The sequence below is a fragment of the Ranitomeya variabilis genome, chromosome 4 (assembly GCF_051348905.1).
Source record: "Ranitomeya variabilis isolate aRanVar5 chromosome 4, aRanVar5.hap1, whole genome shotgun sequence".
In the NCBI taxonomy this organism is placed as follows: Eukaryota; Metazoa; Chordata; class Amphibia; order Anura; family Dendrobatidae; genus Ranitomeya; species Ranitomeya variabilis.
The window spans coordinates 111,364,999-111,381,565 of NC_135235.1; the positions used below are offsets into that span (position 1 = coordinate 111,364,999).

A 16,567-nucleotide genomic window follows, 5' to 3' on the forward strand; every position below is an offset into this window, starting at 1 on the left:
CGGGCTGCTTGCTGCAGTTTTGATAAAATCCCTGTTTAATCTGCTGCTGATCTAGCAGTGCTCTGAATGCTGAGCTGTGTGTAACCCTACCCTCATTACTGATTGGCCACTTTCTGTTAATAAGTGGTGGCGGTGGGATTATATAACAATCGTGAATATGGAGGACTACATGCCAACAGGTCTTCTAGTCATCAAGTTATAATCTCCTGATAAAACTGTGAATTTATCAAAATTGCAGAAAGCAACTCTGTAAGTAACATATCGCTGGAATCAGAGTCTCTGTTTCCACATTGTGCTGCTCACAGATTAGGTGGTAAAAATGTGATGACAGATTCCCTTTAATACTATTAGCAGCCATTCAAGCTGCCAACTTCCCAAATACAGAGAAATATTAAGGAGTGCCATGCAGCCTGGGGTGAGACATGCTTGTGTTTTGTGTTCTATGACCAGCAGCTTTCATGTAAGATTGCTGCGTTTTCCTTAAGGCTTGGTGTTAAAAGACCCATCGAATTCCACAATTCCATTACCGCGGCTCTATAACTCTTGGAGTTCATTCTGAGTCAATTTGCAGCATAGCATGCTGAACCACACATTTCTGATCTCCTATTGTAGCAATTTCATGAAGTAGGAAATGGCATTTACAAACATAATTAGTTCCATGTTCACAGTAATTAATTTTTTTTTCTTCTTTTAATGATCTGAAACTCTGCATTAACGTGATGCAGTTGTTTGCCCAGAGCAGCATGACTCTGCTTTTCACAGATCTAATTTATCCAGGGAGTGGACATGGGGGATAATCCACGTGATTAAACATTGAATACAGAAATCTACCAATTATTTGATGCCAATTTCCCCACAACGACAGGGCAGCATATTGAAAATGTAACTAGCAACTTTCTAAAATGTTGCAAAATAGTTTTGACAGTTTCTGACTTCTATCAGATGAATTTTTCAAGACGATGACGTTTCTTTTTTGATCTATATTTGGTAGAAAATAGTCTGAAGCCTAAATCGTTGGTCCGAAACTAAAATTTATTTTAATCCTTAATGCCTGTCTATTTTAAAGAAGCCCTCCTCCCATCAAAATTTTTATCCTCAACATATTGCAGTCATAATATTATATAGCACTGTGTAATTACAATTGCTCATTTTGCTTTCCTACCCAACTAATTCTTCTCTTTTCCATTAGGTCTGTTACATCACTAAAAATGTAATGTTTTCCTGTTAAGTGAGTTAAAAATATTTTACTAAATTAAACGAACAAAAAAAAACTCCTGCAATTGCAAAACATTTATTGAGGGAAATTAAGAGGGGTATCTTGTCTTAGAGAGCTATTTTGAGTGTTTTTTTTAATCTATTTTGCCTGTTTTTCTGTACAAATCTGGATAAATCAGATACAAGTTGTGTTTTGATACCTAACCAAAAAAGAAACAACGGGATATAGCATAAATAATAAAAATACTTTTAGGCAAAATATATAAATAATCATAGGTCATAATATATGAATAATATGAGAAAAAAGAAAGGGTATTGGGCAATATTGCTGATAGCCCATATAATAATATATTGAGAGACAAGGTGGTGGGTTCAGGTATAATAATTAATGTATCTTAGAAATAACACATAGGTGACATAATATTCCAGGAAATCTTATAAGTAGGTAGAGAAAATCATTATATTTACTAATAATCAAAATACATAAAGATCCATAGATCACAGTATAGTAAAATATAATCACAAGGATGTAGTAATGAATTCGCTAAAATATTAAGTCCTGATTAGGTCAATGTAATGAACGTTTAAGGTGACGATACAGTATAAATGTTAGAAACTAATGGGAAAGTGCCTTTCAGAATAAAAATTATTTTCTATTTAATGACATGGTAACATACGGTAGATGATACCGTGCTATCTGCACCTAGGATAGAAAGCCTCGACGCGCGTTTCACTGTGTTAAACATCAGGAAGTAAAGTGGTATAGTTCCATGCTTACCCACAGCCACATGTGCATCACATTCAGCATTATGTGCTTATGGATGATGGTAGTGCCCAGGTCCTTGGTGTCCAGACAATGAACGTGCCCAGAGATGCCTTATGTTACACATGCAGGAATCTTTTTTTTTTTTTTTTGGCGTTCTGTGTTCTTGATACATATTTGTTTTGCAAAAACAACCAAAAATTTTTTTATATGTTATAAAAGTACAAAATAAATAAGAATCACTGTTAAACTGTGTTTTCTAAAAAAAAAGTAGAGGATGTTTCCGATTTTATGTAAATTAGGCTTAGTCAAGGTCCCATGGTCAGATGACCTGCCAATAGAACGCTATAAGCGGTTTGAGGATTTGTTGGGGTAAAAATACCTAGATATGATTTAACAATGCATTCTAGTCAGGGAGCCTGACTGAAGCAACAATCATAGTGATTCCAAAAAAGGGGAAAGAGAAAGATCTCTCAGACTCATATTGGCCTATATCATTGCTGCTCTCGCAAAAATCCTCACCACCTGGTTGAATTTGGTCATCGCCTCAGTTATCCACTCTGATCAGGCCGGGTTCATGCCTTCAAAATCAATGGCCATTAACCTGCGCAGGGTATTTTTTAGACCTGCAAGCAGCACAAGATAGATATCACAAGATGTTAGTATGGGTATGGTTTAAGTGTAATACACAATGTGGGAGAGGGTGATTGTTAGTTCTGAGTTGGGAAGGGGAGAACTGTATGGTGGTTATTTGAACGTCATTGAATTAATAATGTCTCTCTGCTGACATTCCCACCATCATCATGGGGTGACTTCAATATCCCCACTGACACCCGCCAGTCAGGAGCCTCCCAACTCCTGTCGCTCACTTCATCTTTTGGGCTTACTCAGTGGTCCTCCTGAGCCACCCACACAGACGGCTATACATTAGACCTTGTCTTCACCCGTCTCTGCTCCCTATCTAACTTCAGAACCATTCCTCTCACTCTGTCTGACCACCATCTACTCATGTTCTCATCCCTGTCCTCCTCACCTACGACCCAAAGTCCAACAACTAGCGCGCCCCGCAGAAACCTCGCACATCTAGACACTCACACAGTCTTTGTCTCAATTCTACCAATGGCATCCATATTCTCACTCCACGACACAGACACTGCCACTAGTTTCTACAATGCCACTCTTGCATCGGGTATCAACTCAGTCGCTCCTCACGTGCATAGCGTGCAATGAATCAATAGATAACCTTGGCACAATAACATCACTAAAAAGCTTTGGCAAATATCCAGAATTGCAGATCAGCGTTTGAAGAAAACGCATTCGCAGGACGACTTCACCGCATTCAAATAAGCAACATAAGCATTCGAATCAGTGCCCTCCTGTGGTAAACAGGCCTATTTACATCCATCATATCGTTCTTATCCTACAACCCCAAACAGTTATTCGACACTTTTAACTCACTCCTCTGTCCACCACTGCCCCCTCCGACTTCCCTGATCTCTGCCGAGGGCTGTGCCATGCACTTCAAAAATAAGATAGACCAAACAAGAGAAGTCTTTATTGTTCAACTATCACAACTCCTTTGTATACAAGACCAATGACCTTACCCCATAACCTCACTCTCCAACATCACTGGAGAGAGTACTGATCTCCTCTCCAAATCCTCTCCCACCTCCTCCCCAATCTCACCTCCACACTTATCCCATCCCTAACCCATCTCTTCAACCTATCATTAACTTCAGGTACCTTCCCCTCTGCTTTCAAACATGCCACAATCACACCCATCCTCAAAAAGCCATCCCTTGACCCAAGCACTATCCCCAGCTATCACCCCATATCGTTGCTCCCATTTGCTTTCAAACTCCTTGAGCAGCACGTCCATGCTGAACTTTCCTCTCACTTTGCATCCAACCCACTCTTCAACAACCTACAATCTTGCTTCCGGCCCCACCATTCCACTGAAACTGCCTTGACCAAAATTACTAACGACTTACAGCCAAAGCTAACAGACAATTCTCTATACGTCTCTTTCTAGACCTGTCCTCCGCTTTCAAACAAAGTTGACCACTGCCTCCTCTTACAGATCCTCTCTTCTGTTGTGAAATTGGATTTTGGGCTCCCCCGGTGGCCACTGGTGGAATTGAACTGGTGTGCATCATCCCCTCTGTTCACCTGTTTCCATCAGGATGTGGGAGTCGCTATTTAACCTTGCTCCTCTGTCACTTCCATGCCGGTCAACATTGTAATCAGAAGCCTTTCTGTGCATGTTCCTGCTGCTAGACAACTCCCAGCTAAGTCGGACTTTAGTCCTCGTTTGTTTTTGCATTTTGTTCCAGTTCACTGCTGTAGTTTCGTTTCTGTGTCTGGAAAGCTCTTGTGATCTGAAATTGCCACTCTGATGTTATGAGTTAATACTAGAGTCTTAAAGTAATTTCAGGATGGTATTTTGATAGGGTTTTCAGCTGACCATGAAAGTGCCCTTTCTGTCTTCCTGCTATCTAGTAAGCGGACCTCAATTTTGCTAAACCTATTTTCATACTACGTTTGTCATTTCATCTAAAATCACCGCCAATATATGTGGGGGCCTCTGTCTGCCTATCGGGGAAACTTCTCTAGAGGTGAGCCAGGACTATATTTTCCTCTGCCAGGATTAGTTAGTCCTCCGGCCGGCGCTGGGCGTCTAGGGATAAAAAACGTAGGCAACGCTACCCGGCTACTGTTAGTTGTGCGGCAGGTTTAGTTCATGGTCAGTTTAGTTTCCATCCTTCCAAGAGCTAGTACTTATGTTTGCTGGGCTATGTTCTCTTGCCATTGAGAACCATAACAGTTTGACCGGCCCCAAAAAAGGGTTAAATTAATTGACAGAGAAAGGAGAGAAAAGAGAAGTCTGCTGAAGATTTTTTTTTTTTTTTTTTTTCCCCTTCCCTTCAGTTCTGAGTGTGCTTGTAATTGAATCTCTTGCAAGTCTGCCTATATTGCAGCCTTTCTCTCTCTCTCTCTCCTTCTAATCCTGGAATGGCTCTGTGTTCACCTGTTTAAAATGGATATTCAGAGTTTAGCTGCAGGTTTGAATAATCTCACCACGAAAGTTCAAAATTTACAAGATTTTGTTGTTCATGTTCCTATATCTGAACCTAGAATTCCTTTGCCTGAATTTTTCTCGGGGAATAGATCTTGCTTTCAAAATTTCAAAAATAATTGCAAGTTGTTTTTGTCCCTGAAATCTCGCTCTGCTGGAGATCCTGCTCAGCAGGTCAGGATTGTGATTTCCTTGCTCCGGGGCGACCCTCAGGATTGGGCTTTTGCATTGGCTCCAGGGGATCCTGCGTTGCTCAATGTGGATGCGTTTTTTCTGGCCTTGGGGTTGCTTTATGAGGAACCTCAGTTAGAGCTTCAGGCGGAAAAGGCCTTGATGTCCCTATCTCAGGGGCAAGACGAAGCTGAAATATACTGCCAGAAATTCCGTAAATGGGCTGTGCTTACTCAGTGGAATGAGTGCGCCCTGGCGGCGAATTTCAGAGAGGGTCTCTCTGATGCCATTAAGGATGTTATGGTGGGGTTCCCTGTGCCTGCGGGTCTGAATGAGTCCATGACAATGGCTATCCAGATCGATAGGCGTCTGCGGGAGCGCAAACCTGTGCACCATTTGGCGGTGTCTACTGAGAAGACGCCAGAGAATATGCAATGTGATAGAATTCTGTCCAGAAGTGAACGGCAGAATTTAAGACGAAAAAATGGGTTGTGCTTCTATTGCGGTGATTCAACTCATGTTATATCAGCATGCTCTAAGCGTACTAAGAAGCTTGATAAGTCTGTTTCAATTGGCACTTTACAGTCTAAGTTTATTCTATCTGTGACCCTGATTTGTTCTTTATCATCTATTACCGCGGATGCCTATGTCGACTCTGGCGCCGCTTTGAGTCTTATGGATTGGTCCTTTGCCAAACGTTGTGGGTATGATTTGGAGCCTCTTGAAACTCCTATACCCCTGAAGGGGATTGACTCCACCCCATTGGCTAGTAATAAACCACAATACTGGACACAAGTAACTATGCGGATTAATCCGGATCATCAGGAGATTATTCGCTTTCTTGTGCTGTATAACCTACATGATGTGTTGGTGCTTGGATTGCCATGGCTGCAATCTCATAACCCAGTCCTTGACTGGAAAGCTATGTCTGTGTTAAGCTGGGGATGTAAGGGGAAGCATGGGGACGTACCTGTGGTTTCCATTTCATCATCTATTCCCTCTGAGATTCCTGAATTCTTGACTGAATATCGTGACGTTTTTGAAGAACCTAAGCTTGGTTCATTACCTCCGCACCGGGAGTGCGATTGTGCCATAGATTTGATTCCGGGTAGTAAATACCCTAAGGGTCGTTTATTTAATCTGTCTGTGCCTGAACATGCTGCTATGCGAGAATATATAAAGGAGTCCTTGGAAAAGGGACATATTCGTCCTTCGTCATCTCCCTTAGGAGCCGGTTTTTTCTTTGTGGCTAAGAAAGATGGCTCTTTGAGACCGTGTATTGATTATCGGCTTTTGAATAAAATCACGGTTAAATATCAATATCCGTTGCCACTGCTGACTGATTTGTTTGCTCGCATAAAGGGGGCCAAGTGGTTCTCTAAGATAGATCTCCGTGGGGCGTATTATTTGGTGCGAATTAAGCAGGGGGATGAGTGGAAGACCGCATTTAATACGCCCGAGGGCCACTTTGAGTATTTGGTGATGCCTTTTGGTCTTTCAAATGCCCCTTCAGTCTTTCAGTCCTTTATGCATGACATTTTCCGTGATTATTTGGATAAATTTATGATTGTGTATCTGGATGATATTTTGATTTTTTCGGATGACTGGGACTCTCATGTCCAGCAGGTCAGGAGGGTTTTTCAGGTTTTGCGGTCTAATTCCTTGTGTGTGAAGGGTTCTAAGTGCGTTTTTGGGGTTCAAAAGATTTCCTTTTTGGGATATATTTTTTCCCCCTCTTCCATCGAGATGGATCCTGTCAAGGTTCAGGCTATTTGTGATTGGACGCAACCCTCTTCTCTTAAGAGTCTTCAGAAATTTTTGGGCTTTGCTAACTTTTATCGTCGATTTATTGCTGGTTTTTCTGATGTTGTTAAACCATTGACTGATTTGACTAAGAAGGGTGCTGATGTTGCTGATTGGTCCCCTGCTGCTGTGGAGGCCTTTCGGGAGCTTAAGCGCCGCTTTTCTTCCGCCCCTGTGTTGCGTCAGCCTGATGTTGCTCTTCCTTTTCAGGTTGAGGTCGACGCTTCTGAAATCGGAGCTGGGGCAGTTTTGTCGCAGAGAAGTTCCGATTGTTCCGTGATGAGACCTTGTGCCTTTTTCTCGCGTAAATTTTCGCCCGCCGAGCGGAATTATGATGATGGGAATCGGGAGCTTTTGGCCATGAAGTGGGCTTTTGAGGAGTGGCGTCATTGGCTTGAGGGGGCTAGACATCAGGTGGTGGTATTGACTGACCACAAAAATCTAATTTATCTTGAGTCCGCCAGACGCCTGAATCCTAGACAGGCGCGCTGGTCGTTGTTTTTCTCTCGGTTTAATTTTGTGGTGTCCTACCTGCCGGGTTCTAAGAATGTTAAGGCGGATGCCCTTTCTAGGAGTTTTGAGCCTGACTCCCCTGGTAACTCTGAACCTACAGGTATCCTTAAGGATGGAGTGATATTGTCTGCCGTTTCTCCAGACCTGCGGCGGGCCTTGCAGGAGTTTCAGGCGGATAGACCTGATCGTTGCCCATCTGGTAGACTGTTTGTTCCTGATGATTGGACCAGTAAAGTCATTTCTGAGGTTCATTCTTCTGCGTTGACAGGTCATCCTGGAATCTTTGGTACCAGGGATTTGGTGGCAAGGTCCTTCTGGTGGCCTTCCCTGTCTCGAGATGTGCGAGGCTTTGTGCAGTCTTGTGACGTTTGTGCTCGGGCCAAGCCTTGTTGTTCTCGGGCTAGTGGATTGTTGTTGCCCTTGCCTATCCCGAAGAGGCCCTGGACGCACATCTCGATGGATTTTATTTCGGATCTTCCTGTTTCTCAGAAGATGTCTGTCATCTGGGTGGTGTGTGACCGTTTCTCTAAGATGGTCCATTTGGTTCCCCTGCCTAAGTTGCCTTCTTCTTCCGAGTTGGTTCCTCTGTTTTTTCAAAATGTGGTCCGTTTGCATGGTATTCCGGAGAATATCGTTTCTGACAGAGGAACCCATTTCGTGTCTAGATTTTGGCGAGCATTCTGTGCTAGGATGGGCATAGATTTGTCTTTCTCGTCTGCTTTCCATCCTCAGACTAATGGCCAGACCGAGCGGACGAATCAGACCTTGGAGACATATTTGAGGTGTTTTGTGTCTGCAGATCAGGATGATTGGGTTGCTTTTTTGCCTTTAGCGGAGTTTGCCCTCAATAATCGGGCCAGCTCTGCCACCTTGGTGTCTCCTTTTTTCTGTAATTCGGGGTTTCATCCTCGATTTTCTTCTGGTCAGGTGGAATCTTCAGATTGTCCTGGAGTGGATGCTGTGGTGGAGAGGTTGCATCAGATTTGGGGGCAGGTAGTGGACAATTTGAAGTTGTCCCAGGAGAAGACTCAGCTTTTTGCCAACCGCCGGCGTCGGGTTGGTCCTCGGCTTTGTGTTGGGGACTTGGTGTGGTTGTCTTCTCGTTTTGTCCCTATGAGGGTTTCTTCTCCTAAGTTTAAGCCTCGGTTCATCGGCCCGTACAAGATATTGGAGATTCTTAACCCTGTGTCCTTCCGTTTGGACCTCCCTGCATCTTTTTCTATTCATAATGTTTTTCATCGGTCATTGTTGCGCAGGTATGAGGTACCGGTTGTGCCTTCCGTTGAGCCTCCTGCTCCGGTGTTGGTTGAGGGCGAGTTGGAGTACGTTGTGGAAAAAATCTTGGACTCCCGTGTTTCCAGACGGAAACTCCAGTATCTGGTCAAATGGAAGGGATACGGTCAGGAGGATAATTCTTGGGTGACTGCCTCTGATGTTCATGCCTCCGATCTGGTCCGTGCCTTTCATAGGGCTCATCCTGATCGCCCTGGTGGTTCTGGTGAGGGTTCGGTGCCCCCTCCTTGAGGGGGGGGTACTGTTGTGAAATTGGATTTTGGGCTCCCCCGGTGGCCACTGGTGGAATTGAACTGGTGTGCATCATCCCCTCTGTTCACCTGTTTCCATCAGGATGTGGGAGTCGCTATTTAACCTTGCTCCTCTGTCACTTCCATGCCGGTCAACATTGTAATCAGAAGCCTTTCTGTGCATGTTCCTGCTGCTAGACAACTCCCAGCTAAGTCGGACTTTAGTCCTCGTTTGTTTTTGCATTTTGTTCCAGTTCACTGCTGTAGTTTCGTTTCTGTGTCTGGAAAGCTCTTGTGATCTGAAATTGCCACTCTGATGTTATGAGTTAATACTAGAGTCTTAAAGTAATTTCAGGATGGTATTTTGATAGGGTTTTCAGCTGACCATGAAAGTGCCCTTTCTGTCTTCCTGCTATCTAGTAAGCGGACCTCAATTTTGCTAAACCTATTTTCATACTACGTTTGTCATTTCATCTAAAATCACCGCCAATATATGTGGGGGCCTCTGTCTGCCTATCGGGGAAACTTCTCTAGAGGTGAGCCAGGACTATATTTTCCTCTGCCAGGATTAGTTAGTCCTCCGGCCGGCGCTGGGCGTCTAGGGATAAAAAACGTAGGCAACGCTACCCGGCTACTGTTAGTTGTGCGGCAGGTTTAGTTCATGGTCAGTTTAGTTTCCATCCTTCCAAGAGCTAGTACTTATGTTTGCTGGGCTATGTTCTCTTGCCATTGAGAACCATAACACTCTTCCTTTGGCGTCAAAGACCTTGCTCTATCCTAGATCTCCTCATACCTTACCAACCTCACATTTAGCATTTCCTACTCCCACACTACCTCCTCATCCCACCCTCTCTGTGTTGGTGTCCCTCAATGCTCTGTCCTAAGACCCATATTCTTCTCCATCTATACCCTTGGTTGGGACGACTCATAAAGTCCTATGGCTTCCAGTACCATCTATATGCAGATGACACTCAGGTTGCATGTGGGCCAGAGAGGTAGATTTATCAGCCATATTCTCCATCTTCTCCTCTCATTTCCTCAAGCTCAATGTGTACAAATCTGAACTAATTATCTTTCCTCCATTTGGCTTATCTTGCCTACCTGATCTATTTATCGCAATAAATGACATCACACTTTCCCCTGTCCCGGAAATCCACTGCCTCGGAGTAAACCTTGACTCTGCCCTATCCTTCAAATCTTAAATCCAAGCTTTCGCCAACTCCTGTCACCTCCAGCTCAAAAATATTTCCAGAGTCCATCCTTTCCTCAACCCTCAATCTACTAAAATGCTTGTGCATGCCCTCATCATCTCCCGCCTCCACTAGTGCAACATCCTCCTCTGTGGCCTACCTGCTAATACTCTCGCACTTTTCCAGTCCGTCCTTAACTCTGCTGCCCGACTAATTAATCTCTCTCCCGCTACACTCCTGCTTCCCTCCTCTGAAAATCCCTTCACTGGCTCCCAATTTCCCAACGTATCCAGTTCAAACTACTAACATTGACCTACAATGCCATCCATAACCTGTCTGCTCCATACATTTCCAAACTAATCTCTCAATATCTTCACTCATGTAATCTCCGGTCCTCCCAAGACCTCCTTCTCTCCTCCACACGTATTCGCTCCTCAGCCAGTCGCCTCCAAGACTTCCCCCGAATATCCCCCATCATCTGGAATTCTGTGCCCCAATATGTCAGATTATCCACCACATTCGGAACCTTCAGACAGAATCTGAAAACCCATCTCTTCAAGATGGCATACAGACTGTAATGACCACACGGCCACCTCAACACCATCAGAGTGACTGCAACCCCCAACCTACTGTCTCCTTCCCCATAATCCTGTAGAATGCAAGCCCGCAAGGGCAGGGTCCTCTCCCCTCTTTACCAGTCTACCTTTGGTAATTTGTCTACTGTAGGTGATATTTGTATTTTGATGTAACCCCTTCTCATGTACAACACCATGGAATCAATGGTGCTATATAAATAATAATAATTGGATTATATAGGCACTAGTCCTGTATATGTACTGTATGACCACATGTAAATTAGTTATTCTGCTGTAAACTATGTTGCTTGGCATTCAATAAAAGTTTGATTTAAAAAAAATTGGGCTGAATCAATAAATAAAAACTACAGCTTCTAATATGTTATTTTCTAAAATTGCAAACCTTGACACGTATTCTTCCTCCCAACTGAGTAGTGTTTGCAATTGTATCCAGTCTCTGCAATGCATTAAGAGTGATATACATCATCACCAGCTGCACAAATCTTTGCTAATTTGCTACAATGTATCATCTGCAGTGCAGGCTGTTTCGCTCGCAGATCATTGCCTGTAACGAATAGAACTTTTCTCTACTCACAGCCTGGGAGTATAAATAATAATGTGACAACAAACAAGTTTCTTGAAAATGGTGAGCAGTTAAAATGCAAAGTACGTTACAAAATTGTAGTTTTGGATTATTATATTATAATGTATATTTATTTTTACTAAACTTTATTGGGATAATATTTTAAAGCTTTTTAAGACGTCTGAAGATCTGTACCCAAAAAAGCCATAATATTTGTGATAAGTTGGTATTACAAGGCTTTTGTGCAGATTCACTAAAGCAGTTAGGCCAGAATTCTGACTTACGGTAAATTGTTTTGTAAAGTTGTTAAAATTTGTGGCAAGTCACACGGAGGTCCACACCAGCTGCTCCTAATTCATTAATAAGTGTTCGCTTCTTATTGAATCAGGTACATCTGACTCCCAACAAACCCCATCATCAAGGCTGCTGTGAAAATTGATGGTTTTGTTGAATTGGAGCATATGTCTTTGTAATGGTCCTTGTTATAAGTGTTAAGGAAAATAACCATATGAGTTACATAGGGTAAAAGATGTGGCCTAAACAACATATTTCTTTTCTAGGGCCTGGAATTTGAGGAAGTGGAAAACTTCTTTACCTTCCTGAAGAACATTAATGATGTGGACACAGCCCTGAGCTTTTACCACATGGCAGGAGCTTCTCTTGATAAAAGTATGTGAATTTTGAAGTTGGTACTTTGTATGTTGAATGATGAACAGTTTTCCCATCTTAGAGAGGTTCATCGCTCTTTTCTAAATAACAAGACTCGGGTTATGCTGGTGCCTAGTCCAGATTCAGAGTCTTGTCATTTAGAAACCAGTGATTTCCCCCTTTGGCCAGCTCTACTGACTTCTCTTTGACTTCTCTTGAAACAGTACTGTGAAGTCTAACATGAAACCTATGGAAGTCTGCTTAATCAAACAGCAGGTATTAGTTGATGTGAACATATCCTGGAGCTGGCAGTGATCATTAGATGAAGACCAGTAGAACGAGAGGATTTTAGTAAGCGAATTGACCACAATTTAATATGTGTATGGATCTTACTGGAAGTCGTCTAATGGCATATGTCCAGGCACAAAAGAATCATACATATTGGATTTCAACATTCTCAAACCTTTGTTCCTACAGGAGACAAGCCCTAGCCAAAACTGACAGACATGTATACTTGGCTGGGCAGTGTTTGGGCTGGTTGGGATAATACAGCTTTGTAACTTATATGGCTGGATTCATTTTTGCAAAATATCTATGCTGTTGGTTTAGTAATGTTCATATATACCATAGCTGTAGAAAAAGGCATGTGTCGCACATCCAAAAATCATATCTATTGCGGCAAAGAGAAAATGTACAAAACTGAACACAAAATTCTTAGTGTAACATTCAGATCAGACTGTATGAAACTCACTACCACGTCACAGCAAACTTCTTAGTGAGACCCTGACCTTAAAGGTGCAACATCATGTGCCAACCACCGCTGAAGCAATGACCCCTGTAAGGGGAGCGACTTGATGCCCCACAACATCCATGCTGCAAGACAAAGTTCTCATGGCTCTTGGTCGCACAACACCACAGGAACAATGGCCACAACACCGGAACCAAGTGAAAGTAGCGGAATTACTCAACTTTCACATAATTTCAGATCAAAAAAAGAAAAATTAGGTGAAACCTCTCTTGCAGTCTCCTTCTTAAACACCAGTACTTTGCAGTAGCTATACCTTCAATCTCCTTAAGCTCTCATTAGCAAACATTGGATGTCCATGAAGGTGTTCTGCTGATGTATTATCTCATTTGTAAAGGAAAGGAAGTCCTATGTAAGGCCACCTTACCTGTTACCATTTTCTCCATGTGCAATACTTCGAACACCTATAGTTATAACCTGATTTTTTTTTTATGTTCAAGTCAAGTGTCCTACATCCTTACATTTTTGGTGTTTTTAAGTGTTACCAGGACTAGAAAGTATTTGTTAATGTTAACACAGCTGCTTACATTTAAAAAAAAACCTCTTTTTAATATTCTATTCAACCATTTTTCATCTTTGCATAGAAGTAAAAATGGTGCTGGATTTCGCAGCTGTGCAGCTGTCATAAAGGAATCTCTGAATACAGGAGTGGCAATGAGTCTTTGTTCAGATGTGGAAAAATGTGTTTCTGGACCGGACTGACCCCTTGTCGGCTATAGTACAGCACTATAGATATGTCAGGGCTGTGGAGAAGGAGTCGTGGAGTCAGAAGTCCATTTTGGCAGAGTCAGTATAAAATGGGCAGTCTCCGACTCCTATAATATGTTGGGTTCAGTAGTTCAGTGCAGGATGTGCTGTAAATGTTTTCTGAAGAATTTGGGAAAGTGATGAAATATCCTATAAATGTCTTTTCTGTTCCTGATCTAAGGATATCGGCTTCTAGTGGAGATGAATCTGTGCTGCACTTTATGTACATGCTCAGTAGTGACCAGTGCTGTGGGGTTGGAGTCAGGGAAATTGAGGAGTCTGAGTGGGAGGTTTGGCTTACTGACTCCGCAGCCGTGCCATTTGTACTTTACCTGACTAAAGGTTTGTTTCGATCCAGAAATGCAGTATTCTATGTCTGAGTAAAGACTTATCACCACTCCTGTGTTCTGAGATTGCTTTATGCCAGGTGCACTCCCGTGAAATCCAGCACCATTTTTATTTCCATGTACTGCGTGTGCAGAATAGGCTGACTCACGACCTCTCCAGGACTGGCAGCAGCAATTGGCTACTTGTCTACCTAGAAAGGGGTCGATCCTTTACACAACACCTCTGAAGGTGAAGGCACAATTTTTACGTTTCCATTTGGTCTAATCATTACGTTATCAACCTATGAGCACTGTTGTTCTTCTATACCAGACCTGGGCAAGATGCGGCCCGCGGGCCGCATCCGGCACGCCTGATGATTTTGAACGGGCCGCCAGCTAGCTGTCACTTCTGACAGCCGCCCCCGACACCGCTCGGCCAGACGCCATTGGCGGTTCCTCAGACACTGTGCAGCTCCTGGCCCCGCCCTTCGGCTGCATTGTGCTACACCATTGGCTGGGCAGCCCGGCTCTCGCTCCATCACTACTTGTGATTGGCTGGCCTGTCAGTCTGTCACTGACCTTGGTGAGGGGGAGCGGCCGGTCTCTGGAGGCTTCTGCGGGCTCTAACGGTGGCGGCTGGGTGTGAGGAGCCGAGATTTATCCCTGAGATTGTCCGTGCGGACGAGACCGACGCCAAGGTCACTGGTAAGTGTCCGAGAGAGGCTGTATCCGCCCTCCCTGCACCCACCGTCCATGCTTCACCCTGACCGGCTGCACCCAACGGCCTGCATTCTGGCTGACTGCTGAGGTTGTGTGACTGGCGGCCTCCCCTTCTATACTGGTCCTGGAGGGCTGTGACTGGCGGCCTCCCCCTCTATACTGGTTCTGGTGGGCTGTGACTGGCGGCCTCCCCATCTATACTGGTCCTGGGGGGCTGTGACTGGTGGCCTCCCCATCTATACTGGTCCTGGGGGGCTGTGACTGGTGGCCTCCCCATCTATACTGGTCCTGGGGGGGCTGTGACTGGTGGCCTCCCCATCTATACTGGTCCCGGGGGGCTGTGACTGGTGGCCTCCCCATCTATACTGGTCCTGGAGGGCTGTGACTGGCGGCCTCCCCATCTATACTGGTCCTGGGGGGCTGTGACTGGTGGCCTCCCCATCTATACTGGTCCTGGGGGGCTGTGACTGGCAGTGGCGTATCCAGGGGGGGGGCAGCCGGGACATAGGGCAGCCGGGACATAACATTTGTGCAGCACTATATGGGGGCCATAATGTTTGTGCAGCACTATATGGGGCCATAATGTTTGTGCAGCACTATATGGGGGCCATAATGTTTGTGCAGCACTATATGGGGCCACTACAGTATACTACAGTATTGGGTAAAAATTAGTTAATTCTATTAGTCCGGCCCTCTAAAACCATCCCAATTTCTCATGCGGCCCCATGGCTAAATGAATTGCCCACCCCTGCTCTATACTATCTCCACTATTTCTGCATCTTTAAAATCTATGACAGTAGAAGCTGCTAAGTGACAACCGGTGGGCTCCACCACCCTTTGGATGATTCATCATACTTTCTAACTACAGCCTAGGATGTGGGTTCTGTTCTCTCGGCATCATGTAGCAATTTAATTTGGCTAGTGCCGGTCATTCTTCATGGAGCTCAATATTATTTAGCCACTATATACCTCTGATATTTGGGCATTGTAGTGGCATTATTTTTGTTCACTTATCAGCACTATGGCTCTCAGTTGGATGTTCAGTCAAGTTTTCTGTCATTTTTAATACCATCGAAGCAAAAGAAGCTCAGAAAAAGAAACCCCTATTGTAAGCCAACACAGTAAATTGATCAATGTCTGGATCTATCGTATAGTGGATCTGTTATTGCATCTGAGCTGCCATTATAAGCATAAGCCATCATGCTAGTGATAAAGCCTAATGTATAGCACTGGTATGTGAGCGCCTTATGGTGGCAGTTCCTACAATGTGTCCGAGACTGGCTGCATTTTGGTTAGTAGTTTTGAGTCGTATGGAAGGTGCGTATGGATGTGTGGTGCCAAGAGATCCAATTGTGTGCCTGTTGGGATGCGTGGATGAGATTGGAGTAGATAGTAACCTAAAGTTAGCTATTGCCAGACTGTTATACATGGCTAGGAAGGTAATAGCTCGAAATTGGATCAGGGAAGAACCGCCGTCAAGAGGAGAATTCCTACAATATGTGAAACAAGGCCTGACACTCGAAAAGGGGTTTTACAAAAAGAAAGGGAAAATCGAAGTGTTCAATAAACTGTGGTCTCCGTGGATCGCCATGGGATAGGGATAGGGGTATTATACAAATTGAATGAACTAAGATCCCTAATTAATGGCATTGTAAAGTGTGGCTTACATTAGGGGCTGGGGGATTAGTTATCCTTTTGTTTTACTGATGGAGGTGTTAAGCAAGATGGGCTGTCTTGTTGGGTTGGGGTGGGGGGTGTTGGGATCAAAGGGAGTTGTTTGAAGGGGGGGAGAAAATTTTGTATTGAAAATACGAATGTAACATGTCAATCATCTTGTTATTCTTAATAAAAACCTATTTGAACTATAAAAAAAAATATATGTCCCTGCGTACACCATGTTAAATATATG

The 16,567-nt window shown here is 43.8% G+C and overlaps 1 protein-coding gene across 1 annotated transcript in view; it reads left to right on the forward strand.

The window, feature by feature from the left end:
* Positions 1–16,567, forward strand: part of MICU1 (mitochondrial calcium uptake 1) — a 294,629-nt gene that overhangs the window by 237,344 nt on the left and 40,718 nt on the right. The window contains exon 10 of the mRNA XM_077259125.1: positions 11,973–12,081. Coding sequence (XP_077115240.1) covers positions 11,973–12,081 — 109 coding nt within the window. The remainder of the gene's footprint in view (positions 1–11,972; positions 12,082–16,567) is intronic.